Consider the following 21,422-nt stretch of genomic DNA (forward strand, 5'->3'; position numbering starts at 1 on the left):
TTGAAATTAACATCTCACAAGATACTGTTTATGAATTTTGAGTACTACCAACTGTATTACCAACTTAAAAATAAGCGGGAAGTTCAAAATGTTATTCATGACATAAGCAATCGAAAGAAAATAGTATTTAGTAAATAGGTTTAGAAAAAATAATAACTCAAACAAAACAAATCTAAATTAGTAACTGAAGTTTGATCACAAGTATTCAATTAATACTGAAATATTTAACAAAAGAAAAGAACAAAGAAAACTCTGAGATGCAAAATAGCTCAGTCAAAAGTCAATATAAAATTGTAAATTTTGCTAAGATTCTGGATCTCAGATCTCTTATTAAGATTGTTATTATCACTCTTGCTGATATGTACCATCTCTAAGAAAGTTCTTTTAAATTTATTTTTCTCTCTGGCTAATATTTTTACATTGTTGAAATCTATCTTATGGTCTAGATCGATAGTATGCTCTGCCAAAGCACAAGTAGGTTTGTTTAATCTACAATCACTCTTATGAGAAATAATACGGCTAGACAGATTCCTTCCAGTTTCACCAATGTACGTGGATGGACATTCAGTACATTGAATGCAATAAACAACATCTGTAGTCTCTAGAGTGGTTAGGGGTTGTTTTATTTTGCTATACAGCTGACGTATGGTTTTGATGTTCTTGTTAGCTATTTTGATATTCTTAAAGTCTTTAAAAATCTTAGTGAGTTCAACGGTTAGTTTTGGAATATATGGAAGGGCATAAAAATACACACTTGTTGAATCTGAATTATTTTGTGCTGAGGGCACTGATTTTGACATAGTAAGTCTGTTGTTTCTATTAACAAAGGGAACATTAAAAATTAATTTATTAATCAGTCTTAGAGGATATGAATTTTCTACAAAAATATTACGTAAGAGGTTGAGATCATGTTGGAGATAATCCGGATGAGATAACCTTTTGACACGTTCTTTCATCGCTAGGACTAAATTAGTTTTCATCCTCGGAGGATGGTGAGAGTGGTAGCTTATGAATCTATTGCTACATATGGGTTTTCTATACCATTGTGTTTTCACAACATTATCCTCATATCTATGCAATCTCATGTCAAGAAAAGGCAAAGATCCCTCCCGCTCCTCCTCGCACGTGAATTGCAAGTGTGGGTTTTGTTGGTTGAACACATTTAACGTAGAATGTATGGAGTCTGCAGGTAGTGCCAAGATTAAGTCATCCACATATCTCTTTATGAACGGTATTTCAAAATTGATTTGTTGCAAACAATCTTCAATCAAGTCATCTAAGACATAATTGCACAGTATTGGTGAAATAGTGGAACCCATTGGAGTACCAAAGACTTGTTTGTAGTAACAGTCATTAAAAATAAACACATTAGAGTCAAAAACAAAAGAAATGAGTTTTTTGATATTATCTAAGTTAAGGGTTGTGTGCATTGATATGTCATCCCATAAAGAGATATGTGGATGACTTAATCTTGGCACTACCTGCAGACTCCATACATTCTACGTTAAATGTGTTCAACCAACAAAACCCACACTTGCAATTCACGTGCGAGGAGGAGCGGGAGGGATCTTTGCCTTTCCTTGACATGAGATTGCATAGATGTGAGGATAATGTTGTGAAAACACAATGGTATAGAAAACCCATATGTAGCAATAGATTCATAAGCTACCACTCTCACCATCCTCCGAGGATGAAAACTAATTTAGTCCTAGCGATGAAAGAACGTGTCAAAAGGTTATCTCATCCGGATTATCTCCAACATGATCTCAACCTCTTACGTAATATTTTTGTAGAAAATTCATATCCTCTAAGACTGATTAATAAATTAATTTTTAATGTTCCCTTTGTTAATAGAAACAACAGACTTACTATGTCACAATCAGTGCCCTCAGCACAAAATAATTCAGCTTCAACAAGTGTGTATTTTTATGCCCTTCCATATATTCCAAAACTAACCGTTGAACTCACTAAGATTTTTAAAGACTTTAAGAATATCAAAATAGCTAACAAGAACATCAAAACCATACGTCAGCTGTATAGCAAAATAAAACAACCCCTAACCACTCTAGAGACTACAGATGTTGTTTATTGCATTCAATGTACTGAATGTCCATCCACGTACATTGGTGAAACTGGAAGGAATCTGTCTAGCCGTATTATTTCTCATAAGAGTGATTGTAGATTAAACAAACCTACTTGTGCTTTGGCAGAGCATACTATCGATCTAGACCATAAGATAGATTTCAACAATGTAAAAATATTAGCCAGAGAGAAAAATAAATTTAAGAGAACTTTCTTAGAGATGGTACATATCAGCAAGAGTGATAATAACAATCTTAATAAGAGATCTGAGATCCAGAATCTTAGCAAAATTTACAATTTTATATTGACTTTTGACTGAGCTATTTTGCATCTCAGAGTTTTCTTTGTTCTTTTCTTTTGTTAAATATTTCAGTATTAATTGAATACTTGTGATCAAACTTCAGTTACTAATTTAGATTTGTTTTGTTTGAGTTATTATTTTTTCTAAACCTATTTACTAAATACTATTTTCTTTCGATTGCTTATGTCATGAATAACATTTTGAACTTCCCGCTTATTTTTAAGTTGGTAATACAGTTGGTAGTACTCAAAATTCATAAACAGTATCTTGTGAGATGTTAATTTCAAAGTTGTTTTTTGTATTTTCTCCTAACTATTTAAACAATAATTGTCCACCCACGTTCTCTTTCTGCTCGTGAAATGTGACTGAAATCAAGCCTGCAGCGACGACTGTTTTAACATGTCCTTAATTTTGTTTTTAACTTTTAACGTATTTAGAAATTTTAAAGTGTTTTTTTTAACAGTAATTTTTAAAGTGTAATTGCAACTTCAGTATATCATGTTATTTAACGTTGTTGTTTCTGCCACGAATCTTACATTCGGGTAAGTTTTTTATACTTTTTATAGCCTTTTTTTGGCACCATTCAAACTGTTTAAAACATAGTAATTTTCTTTGTAGACCTTGATAAAGGTGGCAAAAAACCACCGAAAGCTTGGATTCAGAATAAATAGTACGCCTTAGCAAAGCTCTGTTTTTATTGACTACCACACCCAAAAGAAAAGAGTATTTACATATATTTTTTCCAAACTAGTCAAAAATTTTGGACTACTTTTTCTTACTTTGTAGTATGGGTTTTTATGAGGACATCAGACTCCAATACGGACCATTACTTGTGTCGTATCTAAAGGAATGGGCTAATGTGAACACCAAACTGGCAGCGTTAAGGAACAGAAAGACTTTTTTAATTAAGTGTCGAAATGCAGATTGTTTTCCGAACCATATCACGAACAGCTTGACAAATGTGAACAACTTACTCCATCATAGGAGAGGAGAGATAGATTTTCGTGCTCAAGGACTTGGTAAAAGGTTTGGAAAAAATATTCTCAATTTAGAAATTAAGATTACTTTTGCTGATATTAATCATTTAGAAAATAAGCTAAAAGATCTCCAGGCCAAATCAAAATCTATACTTAATTATTACACATATGTTGAGTTCAAACGTAGGCAACAAGTAATTTATAACAATCTTTTTCATAAAATTAAGAGAACCAATATCAATAAATTTAATAAGTTCAGATTAGATAGTTTTGACAGTATTGATTTCAGGGAGGGTTGGTTTAAAAACCTCACAGACTTAGAATTTCCTGTAGAAGTTAAAAAGTTGTTGGCTTTAGGCCCTAAGTTCGCTTTGCTTCCTAACAAAAAAGATTTTAAAGTTTCCTCTTTGTTGGCAGACATCGAAAACATTTTAAGACCAATTGAGAATGTCGATAAGGAGATTCTAAGGTCCAAATGCACTAATATAATTACTAATTTTCTCAACAAAGATGAAAAAGACCATTTCTTAAATAAATATTATATCAAATGTAAAACTTTTTTGAAGCATCACCCTGAGATTAAGATTGTCCAGAGCGACAAAGGCAATGTCACTGTAGCAATGTACACTAGGGACTATATACAAAAATGTGAAGACTTACTCACCGACACTAAATATTATAAAAAGTTGAACAATAATCCCGTGTGTACTATGCAACAAAAGGCTAACAAACTAGTTTCTGATTTGGTAAAGGAGAATCAAATAGATCAATCAGTTGGTAAAACTTTGAAAATTTACAATGCAATTGCTCCTAGATTTTATGCTCTCCCAAAAATTCATAAACCCACTCTGTCTATGAGACCAATAGTGTCCTCAATAGGTACACCTAATGGCCCCATAGCAAGTTTTTTAACTAATATTCTCACAGAAACATACAATAATAACAATGAGTTTTGCATTCAGGACTCTTTCAGTTTCAGTTCCTTTATTAATAACTTAAAATTACCCATTAACTATAAGCTCGTTAGTTTTGATGTAGTGTCTCTGTTCACTAATTTACCATTACACACAATATTGGTTAGCGTTGAGAAACACTGGGATGACATATCAATGCAGACAACCCTTAACTTAGATAATATCAAAAAACTCATTTCTTTTGTTTTTGACTCTAATGTGTTTATTTTTAATGACTGTTACTACAAACAAGTCTTTGGTACTCCAATGGGTTCCACTATTTCACCAATACTGTGCAATTATGTCTTAGATGACTTGATTGAAGATTGTTTGCAACAAATCAATTTTGAAATACCGTTCATAAAGAGATATGTGGATGACTTAATCTTGGCACTACCTGCAGACTCCATACATTCTACGTTAAATGTGTTCAACCAACAAAACCCACACTTGCAATTCACGTGCGAGGAGGAGCGGGAGGGATCTTTGCCTTTCCTTGACATGAGATTGCATAGATGTGAGGATAATGTTGTGAAAACACAATGGTATAGAAAACCCATATGTAGCAATAGATTCATAAGCTACCACTCTCACCATCCTCCGAGGATGAAAACTAATTTAGTCCTAGCGATGAAAGAACGTGTCAAAAGGTTATCTCATCCGGATTATCTCCAACATGATCTCAACCTCTTACGTAATATTTTTGTAGAAAATTCATATCCTCTAAGACTGATTAATAAATTAATTTTTAATGTTCCCTTTGTTAATAGAAACAACAGACTTACTATGTCACAATCAGTGCCCTCAGCACAAAATAATTCAGCTTCAACAAGTGTGTATTTTTATGCCCTTCCATATATTCCAAAACTAACCGTTGAACTCACTAAGATTTTTAAAGACTTTAAGAATATCAAAATAGCTAACAAGAACATCAAAACCATACGTCAGCTGTATAGCAAAATAAAACAACCCCTAACCACTCTAGAGACTACAGATGTTGTTTATTGCATTCAATGTACTGAATGTCCATCCACGTACATTGGTGAAACTGGAAGGAATCTGTCTAGCCGTATTATTTCTCATAAGAGTGATTGTAGATTAAACAAACCTACTTGTGCTTTGGCAGAGCATACTATCGATCTAGACCATAAGATAGATTTCAACAATGTAAAAATATTAGCCAGAGAGAAAAATAAATTTAAGAGAACTTTCTTAGAGATGGTACATATCAGCAAGAGTGATAATAACAATCTTAATAAGAGATCTGAGATCCAGAATCTTAGCAAAATTTACAATTTTATATTGACTTTTGACTGAGCTATTTTGTATCTCAGAGTTTTCTTTGTTCTTTTCTTTTGTTAAATATTTCAGTATTAATTGAATACTTGTGATCAAACTTCAGTTACTAATTTAGATTTGTTTTGTTTGAGTTATTATTTTTTCTAAACCTATTTACTAAATACTATTTTCTTTCGATTGCTTATGTCATGAATAACATTTTGAACTTCCCGCTTATTTTTAAGTTGGTAATACAGTTGGTAGTACTCAAAATTCATAAACAGTATCTTGTGAGACGTTAATTTCAAAGTTGTTTTTTGTATTTTCTCCTAACTATTTAAACAATAATTGTCCACCCACGTTCTCTTTCTGCTCGTGAAATGTGACTGAAATCAAGCCTGCAGCGACGACTGTTTTAAGATGTCGTCCTTAATTTTGTTTTTAACTTTTAACGTATTTAGAAATTTTAAAGTGTTTTTTTTTAACAGTAATTTTTAAAGTGTAATTGCAACTTCAGTATATCATGTTATTTAACGTTGTTGTTTCTGCCACGAATCTTACATTCGGGTAAGTTTTTTATACTTTTTATAGCCTTTTTTTTGGCACCATTCAAACTGTTTAAAACATAGTAATTTTCTTTGTAGACCTTGATAAAGGTGGCAAAAAACCACCGAAAGCTTGGATTCAGAATAAATAGTACGCCTTAGCAAAGCTCTGTTTTTATTGACTACCACACCCAAAAGAAAAGAGTATTTACATATATATATATATATATATATATATATATATATATATATATATATATATATATATATATATATATATTGGTAATATTCGAAAAGAGAAAAGGAGGGAAGCTGTAGAAACATCATTACATGTTTAATTATAACTTCCGATGAATAAACTTTAATGTTGCTGAATAAGTGCAACATTATGGAAGGCAATGATTGAGCTCGGCGTATCCAAGAAGCTAGCTGCGGTAAGTAACTCTTTTGCACAAGTAAGAATAGGGGGAAAAATATCAAATGCTTTCTGCGTAAATTCTAGAGTGAGACAGGGAGATCCGTTGTCCCCATTGTTGTTTAACCTGGCCTTAAAATATGTCATGCGAAAAATATATAAAAAATTCAAACCAGACATAACTGATCGGGGAGCAAAAGTCATACTCGCCTTTGCCGATGACGTAGACGCAGTAGCACAATCAACATTAGAAATTAAGGATATTTTCTCGAGCTTTGAAGAAGCTGCATTAAACATCGGTCTAAAAATAAATGAAGACAAAACAAAATACATGGTCGTCTCAAAACAAGAACGACGGCGAATAAGGCAAAACATTACTATAAATGATCACAACTTCGAAGTGGTTAAAGAATTTGAATATCTAGGAGCAACAATCACAAATGACAACAAATTAGGGCGAGAAGTTGAAACGAGAATAATGGCAGGAAACAGATCTTTCTTGCAACATCTAATAAAGTCAGAACTTCTTTCACGAGATACAAAAATCCGGATATATAAGACCATAATACGACCAGCAGTCGCGTATGGAAGCGAAACATGGACACTAACAAAAAGAGAAATAAATAAATTTCTGGTGTGGGAACGTCAAATTCTTCGAATGATATATGGCCCTTGCAGAGACAGCGTGACAAACGAATGGAGGGACAGATACAATAACGAGCTAGAGTCTCTATTCGGAAAAGAAAATCTAGTCAGATATATAAAGGCCAATAGACTCAGATAGGCAGGGCATGTGATACGCAGTAACGACAATCGCCTTATAAACAATGTGTTCTGGGAAAGGCCAGAGGGAAGAAGGTCTGTAGTGCGGCCTAGAAAAAGGTGAAATGATGCAGTCAAAGAAGATCTAGAGAAAATGGGAGTGCGACAATGGGAATTACTGGCACAGGACCGACAAACATGGAAGGAAATAGTAAACGCGGCAAAGACTCACGAAGAGTTGTAGCGCCATTGATGATGATGATGAATAAATAGAAAGAGAAAAAGATTTTAATAAAAATGACAGAGAAAGACCAAAATATATACAAAAGTATTTTGATAAGTGATTCTAATCTGAAAATCCAAACATAGAATAAAGACTGTATGTTTTCTCAGATGACCTTATTATTCTTTAAGAGAATCTTAAAGTTCAATTAAAACTTTCGTCTATATAATAATGCGCCAAATAAAAGTAATATATGAATAAATTATTACATACGATATCAATATGGGAGAAAAACAACCTAAAATTATCTGCTATGCAGACGACGCAATACTATTCTCTCAAAGTGAAGACGATTTACAACGTATGCTGCACAAATTTAATATAAACGCCAGAAAATTTAAAATGTTAATTTCCCCAAAAAAGACAAAAAGGCATGGTTACAACAGCAAATTTACTAAGATGTAAATTGGAGCTGGAAGGTCAGGTAATAGAACAAGTGATGTAGTTTAAATATCTATGCATCACATTATCTAGCTACGGAAAGCTCTAAACTGAAGTGGAAGATGGAATGAATAGAGCAAACAGAGATGCAGGCTGCCTGAATGAAACAATATGGAGAAATAAAAATATCGGGAAAGAAATGAAAGGCAGAATTTACAAAACAGTCATTAGGCCAATAATGATATACGCGACAGAAACACGACCTGACAGAGAGGTCAAAAAGGATGTTAGAAACAGCAGAGATAAAAACACTTAGCAAAATTGATGGCAAGACACTATGGGACAGAGCTAGAAGTACAGATATACGACGTAGATGCAATGTGGAGAACATCAAGGACTGGGTAAGATATAGAAGAGTAGAATGGAGCGATCATATAAGCCGAATGACAAAAAATAGAGTAGTAAAGACGGCATGAGACGGTTCCCCGATAGGAAGACGATCAGTAGGAAGACCACGAAAACAATGGAACGACAACTTACTAGAGGCACATTGAAAAATAGACAGTCATGTTATAATTTACTTACATAAAAAGAAGAAGAGATATCGGTAATACGTAGCTTGTCTAACAAAGGGTGCAAAAATTGGATAAACAGGACTAAACTGAGTCTTTGAAGGGGTAAAATATGCACTTTTTGGTTCAAGATTATTGAAAAGCGTAAGGTACGTGACTTTAAGATATAGCCATAACATTATAAAAGTGCATTGGATAAGCTTTTAAAAGTTTAACTTCTATCAATTTTTATTACATAATTAGCGCTCAAATTTGAAAAACTATACTTTTAGTTCAGTTGTCAGAGATTTGACCTCTAAAAATCATACGAACAAGCTGAATTTTGCTGAGAAGATCAATTTTTGGACCCCAAAAATATGCATAAAAGTTAAAAATGTATGTAGTTTTTGTGTAAAATGAACTGTTTTCTCAGGAACAACGCTTGAAGCGACCGGCGCTGTTGAATTTCAGTTACGCGCGGTAAATCAATTTTTAATAAAATTTATAGCAACTCGCCGGTAAAAATTCGATATCTTTTGGTCAAAGTGTCCTATCGATAAAAGTCAAAATTCGTTTTAAAGTTGAAGAGTAAAGCTTTTGTAACTATTGTTGTATCTTGTCGCATGTGAAGTCAGTTTCTTCAAATACGATTAATTTTTTTAGGATTCTCATGAGATCAATAAAATTTATCAATTCCATTAACCATTCGTAGTGGAATTTTCATTGTCAGAGCCCAATCTTTAAAACGTATAACATAAAACTTCGATTTTAAGTTTTCGCAACAAATATGAGGCATTTGAAATATGCCTAAAAAACGCAGACTTTAAACTTTTGCATTACAAACGATCGCACGTTACGGGAAATGCCTTCACGAAGACGGTATTAGGTGGAGTTTCGAGCTAAAGGTGTGTAATTTTGAAAAATGTACTTTTGTCATAAAAAGAAGCAGTTTTAAATGTTTTAGTTCAACAGTTTGTAATGTGACAGTTTAAATTCAGCGTTTGTAGGCATATTTCAAATACCTCACATTTGTTGCCAAAACTCAAAACCGAAATTTCATTCTGTAGGTTTCGAAGATTAGACTCTTAAAATAAAAATGCCATAGTCAACTGTTTAATGAAAGTGGTAAATTTTTTTGATCTCTTGAGAATCGCAAAAAATAGCAAAAATCGATTTTGAAAAAAGTAAAAACCTAATCTAAAGCTTAATCCATCTTTTTATTGTAACAAATAATATATAAAATCATTTTATATATGATAAAATACAATGATAATCAACAACAGTCGCCATCAACAAGTATTCAGAGACACTTCGTGCCAACCAACGTGAAGTCCAAAAAGTTAATTCCGTTTATAACGTTAACATCCTAGTTTTTCATCATCAAAAATTAATTTAACTATATTTAAAGGGTTCATGTATTTAGTGACTTCAAACATGTAAATCTTGATAGCACTAATGAGTGAATAGTCATTCCGAAAACGTTTTGTGATGGAGCCCGAGAGGGTTTTTATATCAATTTACCTTTTATAAAGGATTTTTTAAATAAAAAGTATTGCTTAGTCCAAAAAATAGTATATCGTTACAAAGTATCTGTTGTAGAAGCCTGCATTGCTTAATAACGATATTTAAAACATGGCAAAAACTTACGTAATTCTAGGAGGGGCTCAATAGTAAAGTATAATTATTTATTTATTATTTTCAAATATTTTACCGAAATAGAAGGTAGCAAATCATTTTAGTCTTAAATATACGACCTATATATTCCATAATATTATATTAAAATTCAAAGAAACAACCTTTATAATGCTTTTTTATTGTTCCAGGTCTCAGCCTCGATCAGAACCTTTCAATGGGAGCATTGGGTCCCCAATCACCATTGGAAATCAAACCGGACGCCTCTACTCTAAACCAATTCAGTCCTCAAGGACCGAACAGTCCTGGATCTTTTTCTTTAGGTCATGCAAATTTGCTGAGTCCATCGGCTGGATCGCAAAAAGCGAATTCTCCTTACCCACCCAACCACCCCCTTAGCGGGTCGAAGCATCTTTGTTCGATATGTGGTGATAGGGCTAGTGGAAAACATTATGGAGTGTACAGGTAAGAAATAATTATCATTTGTTTCGGATACAATTTACTATATTAACGTCAACATCATTATCATTACCGGCCTTCCAACCTACTGGATCGTATAAACTGCTATAGCAATATGTTAGTCACTTTTATGAAATGAAAATCATCTATCCAGTCAGTCTCTGGTGTTTATGCGGTTTCCCACTAACATTTAATTCGTCTTGTAAATATGTATACCGCTATGTTTCCTACTTCATTTGCACTTTATTTATTTCTTTCCCATAATTATTTTCATTTTAACAAAAATTATTTGTAATACGTATAAACTTTATTTATTTTGGTGTTAATGCCATTATTTAACTGCACTTTAAACATATGGCTATATTGAAATGAGAAATGTGGCAGTGTACGAAGTGGTTAGACAATTTAATTACTTGTGCCTGTCATCACCAAAGTAATAAATTGCCTCCTAATCGTCAGACCAGTTACTGCAAAACTCATCAAAATATAGAAAGACATCTAACAATAAAAAAAATCACAAAACTACGCTGCGGACACGAGACAATTAAAAAATTAGATTCTAAGCGCATAATGCCTTTTGAAATGTGGGTTTACCGTAGAATGTTGCACTTAGCATAGACATTACACATAAATAATTCAATACTATTAGAACTCAGCATTACCAATATATACGTTAGAACTAGCAACCAAAGAACACTGAGATGTTCTAGTCTAGACACGTTAATAAAAAAAGAGCGAGTATGGAAAGAATAATAGTTAAAGATGATGTAGATACTAAAATATCTAGATCTCCATCGCAATGGTTAGACAAAATAAAGAACAGGAATGGCAACTCATTCTTGGAAGCTTAATAAAATGCACAAGGACTAGATGAATGAATAGCAATGGTCAATCGAATGGCATAAATGCAGTAAGTACATCCGCACGAAGGATAATAGACATAGGAGATTAACTTATAATTGATTGGTCTGGTCAGTGTCGTTATATTCTAAGTTTTGTTGGTTTGTTTTTAACTACCTCAATAATTATGTGATCTTGAAGATTCCATTCGCTCTGAACCGTTTCCGAGCTGGAAGTCGAGATAAAGTATTTCTAATTATATTTGTTATTTATTCCCCCAAAATATATTAGTAAATATATTTAGAATCATATTTTATTCATTTAGTATTCCCCTATACATGCCGACTGCCCTTAACTTTCCATGTCTGATTTGTTGAGAAGAATATTGAAACAAAGGGGACTACAAAACTACGTTTTAAAGAATAAAATATTTTATATAATACATTGTTAATTTAATTACATACGAAGACAACTACGAATATTTACCACATTCGCCCTATGGGGAGCCCCATGCTGCGCCTCGAGCCTAACCAATCTTCAAATTGGGGCCCCGTGCACTTGACTAGCACATTGTTTTCCGGTTCAATCCAAAGCCGCTGACAGGTACGATAGAATGCTCAGTATTATCATAACAAATTAACATTTATATATTTAAATGAAATTTGAAATTGCAGGAATTGATCTTCATAGTGATTCAAGGTTGCGATTATTCAGCAAACGTTTCATTTATCTTGAGTTGTAAAACAGTTATAAAAACATACAGAAACATTGTAAATACTGAAACTATAATTTACAAATATCCAAAGAAAGTATAAACACTACTAGGACTATTATTGCTTATACATATGTATAGAGGCTGATTCATTAGAATGTCCGATCTCTGAGTTGTACGCTCTATACCTCAAAATATTATGATTCTGTCCAACATGCCTTACACAAATATTGTTAGTTTCCGAGATAGATACCGAGTGTTTAAAATCTTTATTTAAAGGTGGAGTTTAATTTTCGTAATAATTTTGTATATTTTCACAATGTCTATTTACAAAATATTGGCTATTTTATGTTTTTTTTCATGAGGATTGCTAACACAGACCCCAATATACCATTTTTTCGCATTTAGCAACGTGAATACAATAGAAAATATATTTTCTTTTGTATTCACGTTTCGAATTTTGCCAATAATTTTTCATGTATATAGATATAGATATAAATATTATATATATATATATATATATATATATATATATATATATATATATATATATATATATATATATATATTGTAGCGAGATTAAATAAAACGAGCGGTTCGAATTTATATAAATATATTTATTTATAAGTTTACAGTTCGGTACTCTCTTATCAACTAAACTCTACTTCTAACATCGCGTCATATATATAATAAAAGTATTAAGTTCGAGAACATTCGGGAGTTGTCCCACCTCTAATTCGCCTATGTGACCTGTTGTTCTGTCTCTCACTCGATGGATCGCGAATGTTCTTGATGCCTTTTTAGAGTTGTAACCGTTATATGAGCCATGCCGAAAGCGTGTTCGTAACACTGCTCTCCTCTTAAATTTGAGCGTCCCGATCAGTAACTCTATATCTAGGCCCAGGATGGCGGAATCTACAGGACTCTCCAGCTCTGCATGAATCCATCGAGAAGAAATAACAGTCTACAACCTTTGAAAGACACGATCTCTTCGGGTTAATACAACACACAGTAATTCGTACGCCGGTTTCTCGGAAGATCACTTCAAGCATGCTTCTGACAATCTTCCAATCCAGATTTTCTAGTGCATGGCCTATCTTGGATAAGGACAAATTCTTGATGTCATAATTGCACACGATTTTCTTCAAATTAGTTAGAGCACTCCATATATCCTCGTAGCTTGCCCTGTCTGTATACGACTTCCTGGTCACCATATACAGCAAAGATCGAGTACCATCTTCTAATCTCAGTACTCTTCCAGCTTTAGGCTGCTGGTTTTTTAACTCGTCCAAACGACCGAATTTCTTATAAAATACGGATGAGATTCCTTTAGTCATCTCAAGATCGTGGGCAACACAGTGGGCTAGAGAGACGTTATGCGGAACACTAAAAAGATCCTGCTGAACTTCTGTGGTCACGCCGAATCTAGCACTCTTTCTCCCTGCGTAATTTGACATATATTTATTAAAGCTTGGTCGCCGGTCATCTTTGATCTCATGTTGAAGGGTTCGTGCTTCTTCTATTTCATTTGAGCCAGCATATGGTGCAAGACGATTTATGTGAACTACTTTTGGTTTACCTTTCGGCAACTTCTTAATTCGGTATATTACGTCATTTATTCTCTTTTTAATTTCATACGGACCTTCCCATTATCTTTGCAGTTTGGGAGACAAGCCTCGACGACGTTGTGGATTATAAAGCCAAACAAGATCACCTACTTCATAGTTGTCACTCTTGCATCGAGAATCATATTGATCTTTCATTCTGTCACTGGCTATCTGGATGTGTTGTCGGGCAAGTTCATGAATGTTGTTCATTTTTAACTTCAGGCGGTCGACACAATCTTCGCTTGCAACATGTTCTTCGGAAGGTCTGCAGCCAAACTCTAGGTCACAGGGCAAACGAACTTCACGACCTAACATCAGGCAGGTTGGAGTCTGGCCTGTAGTTTCATTCACGGCCGAGCGGTAGGCCATTAGGAATAAATGAATGTGCTGGTCCCAATCTCTTTGATGTTCTGATACAACTTTGGACAGGTGTTTACCCGTTGTTCGGTTCATTCTCTCGACCATTCCATCCGATTAAGGATGCAGGGGTATCGTTCTGGTCTTATTGACACCAATCAATTTACAAACATTTTGGAAAAAAAATTCTTTAACAAGTACCTCTGCAACGGTAGCAGCTTCTTGATTTGGTATCGCATAGGCCTCAGTCCATTTCGTAAAATAATCCATGGCTACCAGGATATATTTATTTCCATCATTTGTCTCTGGAAGTGGACCTGCAATGTCGATTGCTACTCTTTCCATAGGACTGCCAACATTGTACTGTCTCATGGATGCTCTTTTTTTACCAACTGGACCATTACTGGTTGCACACAGTTCACATTTCCGGCACCATCTTTTTACATCATCTTTACAGTTCACCTAATAGAACCGTTCTCGAACCTTTTGCAGAGTCTTCGTGATACCAAAGTGTCCACCTGATGCACCGTCATGCAACTGGCGCAATACTTCTGACACTTTACTTTTAGGTACAATCAACTGAAGCTTAGTTTCTGTACCATCATCGTTCTCAAAGGTTCTATACAGAAGATCATCTTTCAGCACTAGGCAATTCCATTGGCTCCAGTAACACTTGACTTCTGGACTACATGCACTAATGTCTTGCCAAGAAGGTCTTTCACTTCGACGCATTCAATCCAATACTCTTTTTATACATGGATCATCTGCTTGAGCGTCTTGTAGCTGTTGAGGCTGCCATTGATCATTAATGACGGTGGTTCGTCTCGCGGGGCAAAGTCGTTCTTCTAATTTAAGACAGTGACTACAATTTGCACTGCACGGCCGTCTCGAAAGGGCATCAGCATTTGAATGAACTCTGCCAACCCTGTGTTCGATCTTGTAATCATATTCTTGTAATCGTTCTAACCATCTTGCTATATGGCCCTCTGGATTACGGAATTGTAGGAGCCATTTTAGAGCAGCGTAATCCGTGCGAAGAAGAAACTTTCTGCCATACAAGTATTTATGGAAATGCTCGCAAGCCTTTACTACGCCTAGCAATTCTCTCCTAGTAACGCAATAGTTTCTTTCTGGTTTCGACAAGACTTTGCTAAAGTAAGCGATGACTTTCTCATGCCCATCTTGGATTTGGGAGAGAACAGTTCCTATTGCACTGTTGCTTGCATCGGTGTCCAACACAAATTTTCCTGCCTGCCTAGGGTAGCTTAAAATCGGCGCGCTGGTCAGAGCCATTTGTAAGTGTTCGAAAGCTCTTTGACACTCTTCGCTCCATGTATATTCTTTGCCTTCTTCTGTCAACTTTGTTAACGGCTTGGAGATGTTGGCAAATCCTTTGACAAAACGTCGGTAATATGTACATAGACCAAGAAAACTTCTAATTTCGTGTTTATCTCTTGGTACAGGCCAATCCTTAATTGCTGCAAGTTTTTCAGGATCAGCTGTTACACCATTACTTGCTACAATATGTCCTAAATACTTCACTTCTCGTCTAAACAAGTGACATTTCTTTGGACTTAACTTCAAATTCGCTGCCCGCAATCGTTGAAAGACTTCTGTCAGATTATTGGCATGTTCATCGAAGGATCTTCCAACTACAATTACATTATCCAAATAAACCAGGCATGTTTTCCATGTTAGACCTCTTAAAACTGCCTCCATTAATCTTTTAAATGTGGCCGGGGCATTACATAAACCAAAGGGCATAACTGTGAACTGCCAAAGCCTTGATCCTATCGAGAATGCGGTTTTTTCACGATCAGCTGGCTTCATGTCTACTTGCCAATATCCACTTTTCAGATCGAGTGTGGAGAACCAACGAGAACCAGAAAGTGTATCCAAAGTATCGTCTATTCTGGGCAAAGGATAACTATCTTTTTTAGTTACTGCATTGAGCTGTCGGTAGTCAATACAAAAACGTGTTGTACCATCTTTCTTCTTTACTAGCACTACTGGTGATGTCCATGGACTATTTGATGGTTCAATTACCCCTTGTTTGTTCATATCTTTGATGATGTCTTCGGCTTCATCTCTTTTCGCAAATGGAAGTCGTTTAGGTTGTTGTCTGATTGGCTGAGCGTCTCCGGTATTAATTTTATGCTTTACTATGCTTGTTTTGCCATTATCCTTCTTATCCAAGGCAAAAACATCTTGAAATTCTATCAGCATAGATTTCACTTTTTTAGTTCGTTCATCATCAAGATCTTGGCACGTTTTAATCATCGTCTCAACAAGCTCCTTTGGATACTTAGATTTCGACGGTTTCTCATTAGTATTCATGGAACAAATCGAAGCCACGGGAACACACTATCCGATCAAAGTTCTTTTAATTAACTTAATAGCAGTTCCCTTTAAATTCATAACTCTTACAGGAACGACATCTCGAATTCTCACCAAGGCTTTTGCCGTTAGGAACTCGGCATTATTCACATCTTCGACCATCCTTAAACTTCCCTCTCGGCAGTAACCATCAGGTCTGGTCATCAAAATTTTCTCACTATTACCGGGTATCGTTACGTCACAAGTAGTTATGAAGCTGATAATATCTTCTTTGTCTTCATGAAACGGCAACTCTTCACCACTGATCTCGAGAACTCCATCTTTGACATTCAATACAGCCCCAACTTTCCTTAGTAAATCCATCCCCAATATGAACTCATCGGAGATCTCTGCAATTAATACTCTATGTTTCACTGTAGTCTGGCCAATGGATACTGACATATTAGCCTCGCCATATGCATTAATTATCTCACCAGTTGCTGTTCTAACCTTTACTGTTGCAGGCGATAATTTAAGATGGCCTCGTACAACTTCTGGACGTGCAATAGTTCTTGTTGCACCTGTATCTACCAAAAACTATCTACATTTATTATTGATACGACCCTCGATGTACAAGCTATGAATTTTACCGGAGGACGTAATGTTCAGTTACTATGGGGGCTGTGTTTCTCGAAGTCGGCAGTCCGGTTGTTCTTGCAATTACGGCGAATGTGACCTACGTCACCACAATTCCAACATCTGGGCTCGCGTCTCTTCGGCATCGTGTTACGAACTACTTTTCGTACCATTTCTTCCAGACGTTCATCGTTTGGTTCGTCGCCTTCTTCAATGGTTCTTACTCGATGGGTCCGTGAAGTTTGACTAGCCGTTTCATGTTCCAAAGCAATAACGAGCGCTTCATCTAGAACTTTCGGCCTTAATAGTCGTAAAGCGTTCTGTAATTCATTGTCTTTTAACCCATTGACGAAGATATCTACAGCAATTTCTTCCAACATGTTGTCTGGTGCCTCTGGATAAGCTAACCGCACTATACGACCAACATCTGCTTCAAACTCTTGCAAATTTTCACTTGCTCGTTGAATTCTACTTCTTAGTTGCGCCTTGTAGACTTGTTGTAGATGGGCATCTCCGTAACGTTTGTCTAGTCGAGTGAACAAGGTCTGGTAACATTTTTCTTGACCCTTAGGAATCGATCTTAGGATATCCGCAGCATCACCTCGTAAAGCAGCAGTCAAGGAAACAGCTTTTTCTTGTTCTGTCCAATGATTGGCTGTCGAAATAGCTTCAAATTGTCTAACGTATATGGACCAAGAAGACTTTCCATCAAATGGTGGCAATTTGAATCTCATATTAGGTGTCGTTTCGTCTCTAGGTGATTCTTCTTTCACTACCGGATCTAAGGCTATTGTATTAACTGGTGGTAGCACTTTTGTATTGGATATCATGCTCTCTAACTGTTTGATCTTCTCTTCTACTTTATCAAATGTTTTAGAAATTTCTTCAAATTTCTCATTGTTTTGAATACATATTTCTTTAATTATTTGTGAAGTCTCGTCGTTTTGTCTAGCTACTTCTTTAATAATGTGAGACGTTTCATCGAATCTTTTGGAAACAGTCTCGAATTTATTATCAGTTTTTTAGAAGTTTCTTCTAACATTTGAGACGTTTCATCGAATCTTTTGGAAACAGTCTCGAATTTATCATCAGTTTTTTTAGAATTTTCTTCTATCATTTGAGACGTTTCATCGAATCTTTTGGAAACAGTCTCGAATTTATCATCAGTTTTTTTAGAAGTTTCTCCTATCTTCATTAAAACTGCTTCTTTTGCTGACTGAAAATGGAATGTCTCTGGGTCATCTCCATTCTTGTTAAGAACAGTCTTTAGTCGTTCTTGGAGTATCTTCTTGGACCCGCTGCAGTCTTCATCGCGTTCTTCCAGTTGCTCACGCAACTGTTTTACTGAAAGTTGTACTAGCAGCATCTTTGGTCAGGCACACACGTACTTTTTAAATGTTCTTTCGTACAAAGGACACTACCGAACTACGCTGATGCTCCCGTCGAACAATACTTTTCAAAAGTTCAAAAGTTTTTTTCAAAGGCACTGCTGAATTTATTTGCAAATCTCACACCGGACACCAACTGTAGCGAGATTAAATAAAACGAGCGGTTCGAATTTATATAAATATATTTATTTATAAGTTTACAGTTCGGTACTCTATTATCAACTAAACTCTACTTCTAACATCGCGTCATATATATACCAAAAGTATTGAGTTCGGATGTTCTTGATGCCTTTATAGAGTTGTAACCGTTATATGAGCCATGCCGAAAGCGTGTTCGTTATATATATATATATATATATATATATATATATATGTATATGTATATGTATATATAATATAGATAGGATCTACAGGAATCATGCTACCAATTGCTGCAATAATGTCACACGGCCCTGCATTCTAGATATAATTAAGATGCTTTTTTAATGGTTCAAACATTTTGTCGTTCCTTTCCTCAGGTAGCTTTCTCCGAGGTTATGTAGCTCTGGAATGCAGGGTCATCTGACATGATTGCCACGATTGCTCGCAAGGCTCCTATAGATCGTTTCCTAAGTTAATTTGCTTCTTTTCTAACATTGCTGCACCGTACTGATGCCGATCAAATAGTCAGAAATACGCATTTACGGTTGTGTTCCACCTTATTATCTATTTTCTTTTGTATTCACGTTGCTAGTTTTGCCAATAATTTTCTTTATCTATATTTTTATAATACTCTTAAGCATTAATTAACATCTTTTTTTATGTTTCAAACATTTTGGCGTCCCTTTTCTCAGGTAGTGGCTTTCCTGCGTGGCTGTTGTTAGTTGTAGCTCTGGACTCAGGGTCTTCTGGCATTATTACCACAATTGGTCGCATGTTTCCTGTATATCGTTTCCCAAGTTAATTTGCTCCTGTTCTAACTTGGCTGCATCGTAATGATGTCGACAAAATAGTCAGAAATACGTATTTACGGTTGCCTTCCACCTTTTTATTTATTTTCTTTTCTGTTCAAGTTGCGAGTTTTGCCATTAATTTTTACTTATATATGTTTATACTATATATCGCGTTAATTAACATCCAGTTTGACATGATGTTCTGTTTTGCTTTCCGATCGAGAAACGTACCTAAAAGAAACAAAAATACACAACGGATATATATATATATATATATATATATATATATATATATATTGAAATGATTTCAATATGTTAAAAAGGATACAACTTAAATGGATTTTTATATGAGTTTGTTGTTCATGAATTTCATGAAGCCATCACAATGTGGGTTCGACTCTGAAATAAAAGAGAGAAAAAGATTAGTAAATTGTTAAATAAATTAATTTTGACTTACCTGGTATAGTGTTAATAATTTCTGAATAGTATAGTTGCCTAGTGTATAGGTGAATCGTCTAAACCTTAAAAAGAACAAAAAAAGAAGAATTCTTAAAAAATATTTAAACATAGAAATTTTGAAAACGTCAGAAAATAAACTGTCAAGCAAGTCTATGGGAGCTAAATTAATAGGGGTTTTGTTAAATAAGAAATTACAATGATGTGGAGATGAAAAGAATAAATTGTATTAGCATTGTAATAGAATAAGTTTTATATCTGAACATTTTTTTTATAAATTCCCAAATTAGATGTGATTAAAGTGATTATGAGAAATTAATGTGGATTGACAAATGTGTCAGAACATGACAGTTTTATGGTTTAAAAAAAATAGAAGACGAAAAGAAAAAAGAACGTTGGTTGCTGTTAGCAACGGATAATAGATTTTGGGGAGAGGTGAACAAGAAATTTTGAAAGGAGAGTCCTGAAATTGTGGAATAGGTCGGGAGTGTTTTTTTAACTCGTCTAAAGAGAATTTTAGTTTTTCCACAGTTTCCACAGCAGAGATATGCAGAATTTGTTCCAGAGAGTAAGAGAAACAATTTAACTTATAAATTATTATTGGAGTACAGAAATGTCATTTAAATTGAGAAAATTAAAATTCATGAATTAACATAATTGCGATAGGCCTTAAAAAAAATTGAAAATATTAATGATCATTAAATTAAAAATAGAATAGTACGTACCTTAACTTCCGAAGAGAGGATTGATATTCCAGTTTCACCAATTATTTTGCGAGTAGTTAGTTTTCTTTAAATAAATCAGAACTGTTTTAAAGTAAGGTTGGATAATAATTTTGGGGATCATTTGAAATTTTGATTATATTTGAATGCAAGTTAAAAGTCAGCGGAATAAAGTGTTCATTTTCTTTTCTTTATAGTTCATTTAAACACTTTATAAAGTTGCAATATTTATTTAGTTTTTAGGTACTTGTATAGAGTCTCCACATTTTGTAATAAATTTTTATTGTCACGACTCTAAACCACATTAAGATTTATACGATTCCTATTTTTGTAAATTTTTAAAGGCAACCCAAGTTGCAGACGAATTTTATTGTTTATATTAAATTTGTTCAATATTAATAAATAACGTGCTTCATTTGGGTTAATTTATCAAAGGTCTAAAGTAAATTTTGGTTTAATTTCTTTTTGAACTCTACCAGGAGACTACAGAGTCGACGTCACACAGTGACAGATTGCTTAGAACATATAATTGAGCTAGCTGAGGTATATATTAAATTAAACAACGAACCACAGATTTTAAAAATTACAACATTTATTATAAATAAAAATAAAATTAATAAAATACAACTTTTTCAATATATATATATATATATATATATATATATATATATATATATATATATATATATATATATATATATATATATATATATATATATATATTAAATGGCCAAATATGTGGCCTAGGAGGACAAATTCGTTAAACTTCCCGTGCTCGAATCGGTATCAATAAAGTGTTATGATCATTTCGGCCTATCCCAGCCTCCTCAGACACTT

At 34.3% G+C, this 21,422-nt stretch overlaps 1 protein-coding gene across 2 annotated transcripts in view; it reads left to right on the top strand.

The window, feature by feature from the left end:
* The window catches only part of usp (retinoid X receptor ultraspiracle), a 205,518-nt gene that overhangs the window by 128,566 nt on the left and 55,530 nt on the right, over positions 1 to 21,422 (top strand). For both annotated transcript variants that reach the window (XM_072545652.1, XM_072545646.1), the window contains one exon: positions 10,352 to 10,625. In XM_072545652.1, coding sequence (XP_072401753.1) covers positions 10,352 to 10,625 — 274 coding nt within the window. The remainder of the gene's footprint in view (positions 1 to 10,351; positions 10,626 to 21,422) is intronic.

The sequence above is a fragment of the Diabrotica undecimpunctata genome, chromosome 1 (genome assembly GCF_040954645.1).
Source record: "Diabrotica undecimpunctata isolate CICGRU chromosome 1, icDiaUnde3, whole genome shotgun sequence".
Lineage (NCBI taxonomy): Eukaryota > Metazoa > Arthropoda > Insecta > Coleoptera > Chrysomelidae > Diabrotica > Diabrotica undecimpunctata.